Raw genomic sequence first — 15000 nt, 5'->3', positions numbered from 1 at the left:
ATATAGAGAGAGATATGTGTGTTGAAATATAGAAACAATCCTCACCCTTGCATTAGCAGGGTATCCTTTGAACTGGTATAAAGTTTTATTCTGAAAAAGTTTGTGTTCAGCCACTAATTAGGAGGATTCCTATTATCTTTCATCTATAAAGTAACAATTCACCTCTATCATTGTTGTTTTCAATGAACTCTTCATGCAAGTTGTGTTGGCACATTTAAATGACAAAGTTGGGGCTTCACTGAATTTACAAAATAGGTAAACTGCACCCATATAAGATGGCGAACTTAATCGATAAATGTTGTACCTGTCCTGACTGCTCCACCAACAGGCTGCTCCTGCACCTGCCCCCTCTCCTACGGCCGTCCTATTCCCTGAGACACAACAATATTGAAATTAGGCCAGTTAACAACCCTGCATTGGCCTCTAAGAGTTCAAGTGAAAGGAAGAGTCGCACGTCTCTCACTTTAAATCTAAAGCTAGAAATGATTAAGCTTAGCGAGGAAGGCATGTTGAAAGCTGGGAAGGCCAGAAAGAATGTCTCTATGTGTATAACTGAGTCACTCTGCTGTACAGCAGAGAGTGGCACAGCACTGTAAATCAACTATACTTCAATTTTAAAAACACTTTTTTAATTTTTAAAAAATTAAAAAAAGAAAGCCTGGGGAGTTCCCTGGCAGTCCAGTGGTAAAGAATCTGCCTTGCAATGCAGGGTACGCGGGTACTGAGCTCACGCGCCTCAACTAGAGAGCCTGCGTGCCACCAACTACAGAGCCCGCGTGCCACCAACTACAGAGCCCGCGTGCCACCAACTACAGAGCCCACGTGCCCTGGAGCCTGCGCACCACAACTAGAGAAGAGAAAACCTGCACACCACAACTAGAGAAAAGCCTGTGCACCACAACGAAAGATCCCGCATGCCTCAACAAGGATATCACCTGCCACAACTAAGACCCGATGCAACCGAAATTTAAAAAAATGAATAAATAAATAATAAATAAATCTTTAAAAAAGAAAGAAAGAAAGCCGGGATAGGCCAAAAGCTAGGCCTCTTGAGACAGTTAGCCAAGTTGTGAACGCACAGGCAAAGTATGGAAGGAAATTAAAAGTGCTACTGCAGTAAACACACAAATGATAAGAAAGTGAAACATCCTTAATTGCTGATACCGAGAAAGTTTTAGTGGTCTGGATAGAAGATCAAACCAGCCACAGCATTCCCTTAAGCCAAAGCCTACTCCAGAGCAAGGCCCTAACTCTTCAATTCTCTGAGGGCTGAGAGAGGTGAGGAAGCCGCAGAAGAAAAGTTTGAAGCAAGCAGAGGTTGGTTCAGGAGGTTTAAGGAAAGAAGCCGTCTCAGTAACAAAAGAGAGCAAGGTGAAGCAGTAAATGGTGATGTGTAAGTTACAGAAAGTTATCTAGATGATCTAGCTAAGATCATTCATCTAAACAACAGATTTTCAATGTAGATGAAACAGCCTTATACTAGAAGATGCCATCCAGGACTTTCACAGCTAGAGAGGAGAAGTTAATGCCTGGCTTCAAAGCTTCAAAGGACAGGCTAACTTTGTTAGGGACTAATGCAGCTTGGTGACTTTAAATTGAAGCCAATGTTCATTTGCCATTCCAAAAATCCTACCCCTTAAGAATTATGCTAAATCGACTCTACCTATGCTCTATAAATGGAACCAAAAAAAGCCTGAATGACAACACATCTGCTGACAACATGGTTTAATCAATATTTTAAGCCTACTGCTGAGACTTGCTGCTCAGAAAAAAAGGTTACTTTGAAAGTATTACTGCTCATTGACAATGCACCTGGTCACCCAAGTGCTCTGATGGAGATGTACGCGAGATTGTTTTTGCCTGCTAACACAACATCCATTCTGCATCCCGTGAATGAAGGAGTGATTTTGACTTTCAAGTCTTATTATTTAAAAAATTCATTTTGTAAGGCTACAGCTGCTGTAGACAGTGATTACTCTGATGGATCCGAGTAAAGTAAATGGAAAACCTTCTGGAAAAGATTCATCATTCTATGTATCATAACATTCACGATTCACTGGAAGAGGTCAAAATAATAACATTAACAGGTGTTTGGAGGAAGATGATTCCATCCCCTCATGGATGATTTCAAGACTTCAGTGGAGGAAGGAACTGCAGATGTGGTGGAAATAGCAAGGGAACTAAAACTAGAAATGGAGCCTGAAGATGTGACTGAATTGCTACAATCTCTTGATAAAACTTGAAATGATGAGGACTTCCTTCTTATGGATGAGCAAAGAAAGTGATTTCTTGAGATGGAATCTACTCCTGGTGAAGACATGAAGATTGTTGAATCTTCACATAAATTTAGTTGATAAAGCTGTGGTAGGGTTTGCGAGGATTGTAAAAATTTTGTAAAAAGTTCTACTATGGGTAAAATGCTATCAAATGATTACAGAAAAATTGTTGGTGAAAGGAAGGGCCAATCCCTGTGGCAAACTTCATTGTTGTCTTACTTTAAGAAATTGCCACAGCAGCTCCAACCTTCAGCAACTATAAACCTGATCAGTCAGCAGCCATCAACAGTGAGACAAGAATCCACTCCACTGGTAAAAAGATTACTACTCACTAAAGGCTCACATGATGGTTAGCATTTTTTAGCAATAAAGCATTTTTTAAAATAAGGTATGTACATTAGTTTTTAAACATATGCTGTTGTGCACAATAGATGGCATTACAGTATAAACCTAACTTTTTAAAAATAAATTTATTTATTTTTATTTATTTATTTTTGGCTGTACTGGGTCTTTGTTGCCGCGCGCAGGCTTTCTCTAGTTGCGGCGAGCGGGGGATACTCTTCGTTGCGGTGTGCGGGCTTCTCATTGTGGTGGCTTCTCTTGTTTTGGAGCATGGATTCTATGCATTCGGGCTTCAGTAGTTGTGGCACGCAGGCGCAGTAGCTGTGGCTCGCGGGCTCTAGAGCACAGACTCAGTAGTTGTGGCGCACAGGCTTAGTTGCTCCGTGGCACGTGGGATCTTCCCAGACCAGGGCTTGAACCCGTGTCCCCTGCATTGGCAGGCAGATTCTTTTTTTTTCTTTTAATTAATTAATTAATTAATTTTTGTCTGTGTTGGGTCTTCGTTGTGTGTGCAGGCATTCTGTAGTTGTGGCGAGCATGGGCTACTCTTCGCTTCGGTGCAGGGGCGTCTTATTGCAGGGGCTTCTCTTTGTTGTGGAGCGTGGGCTCTAGGCACATGGGCTTCAGTAGTTGTGGTGCACAGGCTTAGTTGCTCCACAGCATGTGGGATCTTCCTGGACCAGGGCTTAAACCCATGTCCCCTGCATTGGCAGGTGGATTCTTAACCACTGCGCCACCAGGGAAACCCTAAACAGAACTTTTATATGCAGTGGGAAACTAAAAAATTTGTGTGACTTGCTTTATTGTGATATTCACTTTACTGCAGTGGTCTAGAACCACATCCATAATATCTCCAGTGTATGCCTATGTGTGTATATATACTAACATCTAATATGAATATATATATATATTTATCTAATATGAATATATGGATATATATTAGACTATATATATATTAGAAAATACATATGAGAATATATATTAATCTAAGGCATATATATATTAGGACATATGTGTGTGTGTGTGTGTATATATATATATATATATATTCTAAAGCCAGAATCTTATTTAATGGAGAAACACTAAGACATTTCCACTAAAGTCAGGAACAAGACAAGGATTATCACTATCTGCATAACTATATTGTGCTGAAAGTATTAGTCAGTGCAGTTAGGCAAGAGAAATCAATTAAAGGTATAAGAGTTGAAAAAGAAAAAGAAAAAAATGACCTCTCTTTGCAAATGACATGATAGTACACTTGTTAAATTCTAGACAATCAATGCTAAAACTAAAATAACAAAATAATTCAGTAAGATAGCAGGATACTAAATTAATATGCAAAACAACAGCCTTAACTTATACAAATAATAACCAGTGAGAAGAGCTCATGAAAGAGAAAAATCTCATTGATAATTGTAATAAAAAAGATAAAAATACTTAGAAATAAATTTAACAATAAATGTTCAAAACCTATGTGAAGGAAACTATAAAATATTCCTGACACAAAACTTGATTTGAACAAATTGAAAGATATCCTTTCTCAGTTATGATGTGTCAACATTACCTATATATCAGTTCTCCTTTAAGTTAATTTATGAATATAGTGCAATCCCAGTTTTAAAAATACCCAAAAGTTTTTTTTAGAGCTAGGTAAGTTGATACTAAAGTTTACATGAAAAAACAGACACTTAAGAATATCTAGGATATTACTAAAAAGAGCTATTTATAGGAGAGGGGGTGGATAAGCCTAGAAAGATACAATTTAAATAGTGTAGTACTGGTATGTGAATAGACAGAAAGACCAATTGAATAAAATAGAAAACCTAGGCTCATGTGTACATTTAAAATACTATAAAAGTGATATTGCAAACCACTGGAGCAAAGATGGACTGTTTAATAAATCATGTTGGAGAAAAAAATGGAAATTAATTTCTTATACCATATATATGTATAAACTCCAAATTGATCAGAGATCTAGCAGAAAGTTTGAATGAATTCCTCTTTACCTTGTGTTATGCTTTGTGGCTATGACTTAAAGTCCATGTGCAATAAAGGAATGATGAGTTTTACCCCCATAAAAATAAAAAACTTTTACATGGAAAAAAAACCCCAAGCACAGTAAAAAAAAAGACATAAATCAGGAGAAAATATTGCAAGAAATATGCCAGATATAGGGCTAATATCCCTAATATATAAAGACATTTTTTAATTGAGTAAAAAAAAAGATTTAAAAATTCCAATAGAACATGGGCCAATGACAGACAATCCACAAAAAAGATACAAAAATTGTCCCCACTCAAATTAAGAGAAGTATACATTAAAACTACACTGACATACCATTTCTCATTCATTACATTGGCAACAGTTCAGGTAAACTGACACTATCATATATTGCTGGTGGGAATGCAAAATGATACAACCTCTGTGGAAGACAATTTGACAATATGTAGTACATATGGATTTACCCTTTGACCTAGCAATCCTATCTTTAAAGATAGACCTCCTAAAATATAAAAACAGAAGGTTATTTATTGTAGCATTATTTATGATTGCATAATATTGGTCGCTACCTAAACATCCAAGCATCAGATTTTAAGTGAATAAACTATGGTACATCCACACCATGGAGTACTATTCAGCTGTAAGAAAAGAATGAAGAAGATCTCAATAAGTTGATGCAAAGTGATCTCCAGAAGATATTGTTAACTGAAAAAACCAAAATGCAAAACAGCATATGTGGTATGTTCACTTTGGAGGAAGAAAAGAGGAGTAAGAAAACATATATATCTACTTATTTTTGCAAAAAGAAACATAGGAAGGATACATCAGAAACAATAAAATTGTATACATAAAAAAAGGTGGCAGGAAAAAGTGTTCAAGAGATAGGGAAGAGGGACTTCCCTGGTGGTGCAGTGTTTGAGAATCCATCTTCTAATGCAGGGGACACGGGTTTGATCCCTGGTCTGGGAAGATCCCACATGCCGCGGAGCAACTAAGCCTGTGGGCCACAGCTACTGGGCCTGCGCTCTAGAGCCTGCGTGCCATGACAACTGAGCCCGCCCGCCTAGAGTCTGTGCTCCGCAACAAACAGCAGCACCCGCTCGCCGCAACTAGAGAAAGTCTGCGCTGCAACGAAGACCTACTGCAGCCAAACATAAATAAATAAAAAATAAATCAATTTAAAAAAAAGAGAGGGAGGAGAGTGATATTCCTCTGAATATATCTTTTTGTACGGTTTATACTTTGGCAAGCATATTATTCTACATATTCCAAAAGTAAAATGGAATTATCAATAATGGAAGGAAAAATAAACTAAAACTGGAAATAGAAACAAATGAACTCAAGTGTATTTCAAATGACTAACTTAAAACCACTGAAGAGGGATAGGGTAGGGCGAGAGAAGTAATCCAAGTCATTTTTGCACCTAGTACTTCGATTTTCAACCCTCAGTCTGGGGAAGAAAAACTACCTTTTTAGTAGACTTGCTTATGTAATTATGTGAATGTATAAATTCTGAAACTGTTTTATGGGTAATTATGTGAATGTAGCAATCCTGAAACTATTTTATGCAGGATTAGGCAAATAAGTAAACGTGCTGTGAGGAAACAAGGTTCTCACTGCTGAAGAAGGCAGACACAAATATGAAATGGGGAAGGCAACAAAGAACACTGTGGAATTCGATTGGAATTGTAAGTATCAACATTCATGATTTCTTAAATGAAAAAAAAAAATCTATTCCCCTCTCCCTCACCTCTGTCTACTGAGATGACCTGAAAGCAATAATACCCCACTATCAATAAGCACTCTTAGTGCCAAGGTCTTAGCTTCTAAATACCATTCTCCAAGAAAAAAACAAAAGATACCAAGACTTTTGGAGAAATTGTTGATTCTAGGGTAGGAGTAATGAATGTACAGGACAAGCCTGGAAAATCTTGTTGTGCCACAAGATAAGGAAGTGTTCAATGTGTAGGTCAAAAGGCGCCAACCTGAAGCTAGCCAAATCTCAGATAATTTGAGCATCAAAATAAATAAGGGTGGGAGAGAAGAGGCAAATCTCCCATGCAGAAGAATTCCAAACGAATTATGTAAATACCCTAATGAAGGGAGAGCACTACAGAAATGTGTGCTGGGCACAGCGACTTCCTTCCAAGGAGTACAGAATGGAAGGGGGACGGGGGGGAGGGGGAAGAGTAACTTTACAGTGGAAAAACCTGATAAACACGACTTTAATGATCAAATGCAACATAAACAATCATAAATTATGTTGGTAGTATGTACACTTGTTACAATGTGATGAAAATGACACTTTACCTCTGCGGTCTTCCCCTCAAAAACCCATAACCCCAGTCTAATCATGAGAAAAGCATATATAAATTCCAACATAAGAGCATCCCACATGGTACCTGACCAGTTTTCCTCAAAATTGCCAAAGTCATCAAAACCAAGTAGAGTCTGAGGAACTATCACAGCCAAGAGGAGCCTAAGGAGAAATGACAACTCCATATAATATTGTATCCTGGATGGAATCCTGGAACAGAAAGGACATTAGGTAAAAAGTAAGGAAATCTAAAAAACTATGGACTGTACATAATATTACTGCATCAATATTGGTTCATTAATTGTAACAATATACCATAATACTGTAAGAGGTTAATAATAGGGGAAACTGTATGTGGGGTGAGGGGGATATATGGGAACTCTGTACTATCTACTCAATTTTTCTCTGAACCTAAAACTGTCCTAAAAATAGTCTATTAATAAACAAATAAATGAGAACAGCAATGGATTATAACGCCTTGAACAAAAAAGAATTCATATTCATACTGATAGTAAATAAGTAAGGAGCGCTTTACTTTATAGTAGCATCAGGACTAATAAATGGGGAGAGCTTGAAGGAGCTGGGGGGAAAAAATCAACATTTTGTAACTATCATTGCAAAGATCAATTGCAGTAAGGATCATCAATGGAGGCAAAACCTTAGAGTTTGATTGGGAACAAGACAGCTTGGTCTCAAAGTATCTTTTCACAGATTGCTTATGAGTTGCAAGGGGGAAAACAAACAGCAGAGAAACTGGACAACACCTTGATCCGGTGATAAAAATCAATATCACCTTATAATGGACAGACAGACTTCCTGTGCCTCCGGATGTAATATCCCGAGGAAGGACACAATTTCACTTATGTGGTTGTTTCCACCGATGATGCATAATTTGAATCTAATCACAAGGAAAGATCAAATAAAGGTCGATGAGAGAAATTGTATTTGAGGACGAGTCTTTCACTGTAAGGGGATGGATTGCTTTTGGTGAGCCCTCTTGGTCGTAAGGCTGTTAAGTAATCAAATGTAAATATTCCAGACTGTGGTTTTAACTATTATATTTATAAATTAAAACGCTATCGCAACGGGTTTATTTAAATACGTATAAAAAGATTAGCAGTTTCCCTTTCAGGGACAGGAAAGAACGCATGTGAAGGAGCGGGTCTAGAGAGAGTGGGAAGGAGGTGGGAAGAGGGAAGGGACCCTCAACTGCAGATTGCCAGTTGTTCGGTTTATAGTTATTTGTCATTTAACAAACACTTACAAAGCACTTATTTTTACCAATCGCTGTTCTATAGAAGCGCTTTTCACAAATCGACTTTTTAAATGGGAAAGCTCAGTAAACGGTCTTTACTTCCTTAAACAAAAGACAGCTGTGTCAAGAAGTGATTTTTCTCATAAGTACTCTTCTCTGTTATCAAGGCTCTGCTTTAGCGATTCTCTTCTTCGATAGAAAAACCTGAGCCTGCAATTACTGACTGGCATTTCATAGAAACGTCGGCAACCCTAGTTGACGAGACCAAATGTTAACTGCCCTTTAAAAAGACTTTAAAACATGCACTGAAAGCAGCTTATGTCTCTATTTGCGGAGCCAGGCACTCACAGTCTCTCTTCCTTCAGGGGTGGCCCTAAAGAGCAGGTCGCCACCTTTCTTAGCCGAAGTTGCTATTTCTAAACAACCTCCCGGCGCCAACCTAAGAACTAGTTCCGGTCTACGTTCGTGCTCCTTAGCGCTTGTGTCAAGCAATGGATTCTGGGAGAGGCTGAAGTTTCCAGGCCGGGTGGGAACGCCGGACTTCAATTCCCACAATGCCTGGCGAGAATCCGTAATTCCTGCCGGGGCAACCGGGAGGTGGCCGCCATCTTGCGTACGGAGGGCAGACTTGTAGCTCCGCTCTTGTGGCTCGGGCTTTCAGTCCCTCCCGGTCTCTGTTTTGGGCCGTGTCTCCGTGCTTCTTTCACCGTCTTTATTGAGAGGTAAAGGTCAATGCAGAACTGTGTTATAAGGTGAGTAGACATCACATTTTCGGTGAGGTGGGGTTGTGGTGTTGACGTTTTCCGGTTTCTTCCTTCTTCCATTAGCGACTTGGGTTCTCCCCTGCGCTTGCCTGAACCTTTTCGTTTAGCCGTAAACGTAGAAGCCGGGAGTAAACCTTTCGGCCTCGGAGCTCTTTGGAATTCCTAGACAGAACCTGAACGTGTCTCCGTTGAGATAGAGAAATTGGGTGACGCGCTTTTGCCCGGGCTACCCTCTTTGGAGGTCAGGAGGCCTTAGGGTTCAGGTCGTGTATAGGCCTCTCTCTCTTAATGCAACCTCCTTTCTCTTCCTTGGGACTTTTCTGCCGTTTCTAATGAGGAAATGAGAAGGTGAGAGGCGGCCTGGGACGGGGCTGTTTCCGGGAGGACGGCGTTCTCTACAGGTGTATCTTCTTTCAGCCTCTCTAGGGCCTACCTGTGTCGTTCTGGTTCGTCGCTTTGTCCTTTCCTTTTGCTCTCGTGTTCGAGAAGGGGAGACCAGAGAGCGGGCGGAATGAAGTATTGACTAACAGAGGCTTTTGAATTGTACTCTTGAGGGTCCCCCCAAAAATTTCAAGGGAAGCAGAATTTATCGTCGAGATAGACAAACCATCTGGAAAAGATGAGGGCTTTGGTTTGGGGAGTTGCCAGATTTAGTTTTTAAACATAATATGATATATTTCCGTCATTCGCAGTACAACTGAAGTTATTATTTTTTTCTTTAAAATTAACGTAATACACCCACTTGGAAACCACTTTTACACTACTCGTAAGAGTAGGGCCCATAAAGACTGACATTGAAGTTAATTTGACATTTGATTGCTAATGAGATGTGGTTGTCTGAGGTTTGCTAAGGACCTAGTGATTTTAAACAGGAAGACGTTTATGATGCAATTTATCACAACCAGTTTGGACATGTGTCACTTTGGTTGGCAGACTTACTCTCCCTTTTATTTTTTGAATTTATTTTTTATTATAAATAATTTATGTTTGGCTGCGTTGGGTCTTTGTTGCTGCGCTAGGGCTTTCTCTAGTTGTGGCGAGTGGGGGCTACTCTTCGTTGCGGTGCGCGGGTGCGCGGGCTTCTCATTGCGGTGGCTTCTCTTGTTGCGGAGCACGGGCTCGCGGAGCACGGGCTCTAGGTGCACGGGCTTCAGTAGTTGTGGCGCAGGGGCTTATGGCGCAGGGGCTTCGTTACTCCGCGGCATGTGGGATCTTCCCGGACCAGGGTTCGAACCCGTGTCCCCTGCATTGGCAGGTGGATTCTTAACCACTGCGCCACCAGGGAAGTCCTTACTCTCCCTTTTAATACACAGCTGTATGTCTATATCATCAAAATATATATTACTGATTCAGCTTTCCGAGCTTGCTTAAATTCTTGCTTACATCCTCTAAATTCAGAAATACATCATTTAGATTTAAAGATGAGATACATCTTTTTTTAAAAAAGGATGTTTGTTTACCTTCAATGAGACCCCTCCTTTAAATCATAATGTCATACCAATAGTAAGTGGCTATAAAGTTACAATTTTATAATTTTTGCATTTTGGGAAAATGTTATTAAATGCTTATATCAAATTAAGTTTATTTCCTGTTGTTTCTGAGGAAACTTTTGTTTAGTTTTTTTTAATATTAGCTGTTAATTCTGTGATTTATTTGCTCCTCAGATGCCTTATGGTGAAATTGAAGCTAAATTCATGGGACATGGGGAAGAACTAATAAGTGAACCACGCTATAAGAAATTGAAGTCTACTGAAGAGGCATATGTTTTCCCCCATCATGGTAATGCTAATTTTCACAGAAAGCAAAAGAAAACTGGAAATGATTGGGTCCCTGTGACCATCACTGATGTCAGAGGACGTAGTTATCCTCAGGAGGACAAAACCAAAGCTAGAAGTTTGCTGAAACCTGTGCATGATGAGATGCTTGGTAATAGACGAGATGTTATTAATTCTGTTGATTCACAAGTTTTACAGGATACACGTCCTCCATTGGTATCCACAGATGATGAGATATATAGCACAAGTAAAGCATTTATAGGACCCATTTACAAACCCCCTGAGAAAAAGAAATGTAATGAAAGGAGGAATCGAGCAGACACTATCAGTGGTATAGGTGGGAAAGGAGAACGAAAAGAGAAACAGAAATTTAATTATAAAAAATCAGAGATTGACAATGAATTATTCCAGTTTTACAAAGAAATTGAAGAGCTTGAAAATGAAAAAGGTGATTCAGAAAGCAGTTGTAAGGAACGTGAACCCTCTGAGGAACAACTCATTCCGTATTATCAGGGCCATAATAATCTGTTAAAATCTGAAGAAGAAAAGAGAAGAGATCTTACCAGTGCCCTTCAGTCATATTGGGGTTATCAGCAGTGCGTGGGGAATGAGCCAGGTAAATATCCTTATAATCGACAAGTAATACCTACCTTTTGTGACAGTTCATTTGCTTCCTTCAGGCCTGAGTGGCAATCAGTGCATTCTTTTTTAGTACCACAAGATCCTCATCTTTCCAGTTTTAACTATCACTTAAATATTCAAAGATTCAACGTTCCACCAAATCCATCACCAAATATTTTCCATGCCCAAGATGGCTTTCAGATGCAAAATGGATATTATGTAAATAGTTGTCATGTTAACTGGAATTGTTTGACTTTTGATCAGAACAATGGATATACTGACTGTAGTGACATTACCAGTAGTGACCATCCCTCTAGAAATGGCTACACTGTGCAAGATGAATATGTGAATAATGGTTTCTGTGAAACCAGTGAAGGATGCTGGAAAGCTCCTTCTGTGGACAAGCATAATCGAACTGACAGGTTTATGAACCAGCATTTTCAAGAGGAAAAGTTAAATAAATTGCAGAAGTTACTTATTCTTTTAAGAGGTTTGCCTGGTTCTGGGAAAACAACATTGTCTCGGTAAGTAAAGGATACCAAGTGAATACTTGGTAATTTATTACTTAAAAATCATAAATGATAGTTGTAATCAGTGGCAAATGCTTTTATGTTTCTAGTAAAAAATCTTTAATTTGTTATACTTGAAAATGGCATCTGATGGTAAATATTTTAAAAGATGTTTTCTGATAGAGGAAAGGAGAATTGGCATATATATTTATGTTAAGATTCTGTTAAGAGCTTTAAATATAGTTTCACCATGTAAAAGGACGGTGACGAAAGCAAATGCTATTTGAGAACTGTGCTGGCCTTCCCTTTTAAGTCAGCTATTCAGTAGGAGTTGAATTCATAGGTTGAAGACTTGGGCTTTGACTCAGTTATTTCACTTTGTGACCGTGGACAGGTTTTGCTGTTAATAATAATGAGTAATACTTATTTTTCTGGAATTATTGTGAGAAGCAAATGAGATAACCCAAGGAAGGGAATTTTGAGTGTGTTTTAAGAACTGTGCTGTGTTCATACCATTATTGACAAAGAAACTTTTTTTGGTTTCTTTAAGGAGTTTGAAATGAGCAATATCTGAATTAATGGAATTAGAACTGATGATGTTTTATCATGTGCTGAAATGTTTAAAATTCCTGTTTTTCTTTACATTTTAAAAACAGAATATTGATGTATTCCAGTACATTTGTGCAGTTGTGAAAAATAGCACAAAGAAAAACAATACAAATTCTTTGTAGTTTATGTAGGATGATTCAAGCTTTATGCTAGATAAGGAGAAAAAGGAAATTTATTTGATGTCTTTGGGTGAGGATAAAAAAGTCAAAGAAAAAAAAAAAACAAAGTCCAAGGAACCATTTTGTAAATGTTTTATATTTATTTGTAAGACACTCTGAATCACCTAAACAAAACTTCTTCAGAAGCAGGAAATCGGAGAAAGATTAAATTATGATGCAGACATTTCAAGCTAGATTGTAAGCTGTGATTTTGTAAATGAATTTGAATTTAAGTCTATGTATTTTGATTCCTTTGCAGTGAAGATTTTGTAGAGAAAATAAAATTTCAGTGCTTCTTTAGAAAGAATAGAAATTGAGAGTGAAGTTGTCTTACAAGCATGGGCATTCTTCTAGATTTAGAATATAATATCAGAGAAAAGAAAAGTTGAAATTTGGAAATCGGATGAAGAGATCTCCTAGCAAGGGCTTCTGGTACAGAATAAATGTAAGAAAGAATGATTAGGTTCGGAACAACATATTGGAGTATGTTGAAACTAAAAGTGAATGAAGTGTGGTGGTAATTCAGTAAAATTTCAAGGAGACATAATTGTAGTGCGAAATGACAGAGGTGATTATATATAATATGTATCTTTATTTGAGGAATTAGGTTTAATAAGAATGGAAGTTATAGTCGCAACTACCATTTATGTTATCATTTACAACTTAGAGAGTACTTCCATATGTAACAGTGTTGTGAGATGAATTATAGTCTTTTCATTTTTTAGAAGGAATACAGGCTAATAAAAAGAATGAGTTCAGGTTAAAGGACTTGGGAGAAGTTACAAAAACTGCTAAGAGATCAAACTGGGGATGTAAATGGTAGTGTGTTTCTTATCTAATTCTTCAGTTTAATATCTATCACATGTGTAGCCGTATACCTGGCTCCTGACTTTGAGTAGCTTGGTTAAAGAATAAAGAAGCAGGAGTCTCTCTTTAGGTCAGTACTTTTTTTGAATGAAGTAGAAATGGTTGTTTGGGATTGGTTATAAAGCCACATATTCTCTAGTGAGGAATGGTTTCATGTAGGATTTAGCTTTCCAAATGAGCTTTGAAAAAAGGAATAAAGATTGGGAGAATCAGAGTTGAACTGATTTGGGGCCTTAAAAGATAACATTGTTTAGTATTGCTATGTGGTAATGAGTTATAGGGGGTTAGATAAATTTCAAATTCTTTTGGGATAGTATTTAAGTCCCTTTCTTCCTTAATTTAGTCCTTACCTATCTTCATATCCTTCTGCGCTTGGACTAGTACCCTGCCGTCCATTGCAGGAGACGTAATACTTGTCCGTTCATTGTTCTCAGGATTCTACTTATTCAGAGGTTCTCTTAAATGCCTCCACTTTTGATGTTTTGGTTTCTCATCTCACCCCTCAGTTATCCTCCTTCTGAACTCATGTAGGATTTGCCTTTACCACTCTTTGCATGTAGCATAAGCTACACAAGACAGCATTATTTTTTTATTTATTGATAGCTGGACCAGGGTGGTATGCAAGGCCACTCAGTACGTCAGGAGGTAAAGGGTTCATGAAGTGTCAGTTTTACTCAGAATTATTTGGGAAAATCACTTCTTTTTTTTTTTTAAATTTATTTATTTTTGGCTGCTTTGGGGCTTTGTTGCACGTGGGCTTTTCTCTAGTTGGCGGCGAGTGGGGGCTACTCTTCGTTGCGGTGTGCGGGCTTTTCATTGTCGTGGCTTCTCTGGTTGCAGAGCATGGGCTCTAGGCACGCGGGCTTCAGTAGTTGTGGCACGCAGGCTCAGTAGTTCTGGCTTGCGGGCTCTAGAGCACAGGCTCAGTAGTTGTGGTGCACAGGCTTAGCTGCTCCGTGGCATGTGGGATATTCCCGGATCAGGGCTCGAACCCGTGTCTCCTGCATTGGCAGGCAGATTCTTAACCACTGCACCACCAGGGAAGCCAATCACTTCTATTTTTAAATGTACATGATATATTACAAAAATTTATATGGTTCTTAGAAATTAAAAAAAATAAAATATGAAAATTAACTGTAGTAGACCATTTGGGGGAATAGGGTTCTCAAAATGAGGTTTAAAGAATACAATTCACTTGTTCTTACTTAAGTGAAAGTTATAAGCACAGAGTGCATTAGTTTTCTATGGCTGTGTAACAAATTACCCTAAAATTGAGTTGTTAAAGCAACAGACATTTATTGTTTCACAGTTTCTGAAGGACAGGAATCTGGGTGCCTCTGGTTCAAGTCTCTAACAATGCTATGATCAAGATGTTGGCTAGGGCTGTGTTTTGGACTGAAAGCTTGTCTTGGGGAGGATCTGCATGGAATATCTCTCACAAGTTTTTTTTTTTTTTTTTAGATGTTGGGGGTAGGAGTTTATTAATTAATTTATTTATTTTTGGCT

The 15000-nt window shown here is 38.4% G+C and overlaps 1 protein-coding gene across 4 annotated transcripts in view; it reads left to right on the top strand.

Annotated features, from left to right (window-relative positions):
- The first annotated feature begins 8798 nt into the window (after window positions 1–8798).
- Window positions 8799–15000, top strand: part of LOC132508549 (NEDD4-binding protein 2-like 2) — a 61794-nt gene continuing 55592 nt past the window's right edge. For all 4 annotated transcript variants that reach the window (XM_060128755.1, XM_060128754.1, XM_060128756.1 and 1 more), the window contains exons 1-2: window positions 8799–8943; window positions 10620–11875. In XM_060128755.1, the coding sequence (XP_059984738.1) occupies window positions 10620–11875 (1256 nt within the window). In that variant the 5' untranslated portion in view covers window positions 8799–8943. The remainder of the gene's footprint in view (window positions 8944–10619; window positions 11876–15000) is intronic.

Source organism: Lagenorhynchus albirostris, chromosome 18 (genome assembly GCF_949774975.1).
Source record: "Lagenorhynchus albirostris chromosome 18, mLagAlb1.1, whole genome shotgun sequence".
Classification (NCBI taxonomy): Eukaryota; Metazoa; Chordata; class Mammalia; order Artiodactyla; family Delphinidae; genus Lagenorhynchus; species Lagenorhynchus albirostris.
Note: the sequence above shows the minus strand (reverse complement) of the source record. Positions and strands in the feature narration are given on the sequence as shown.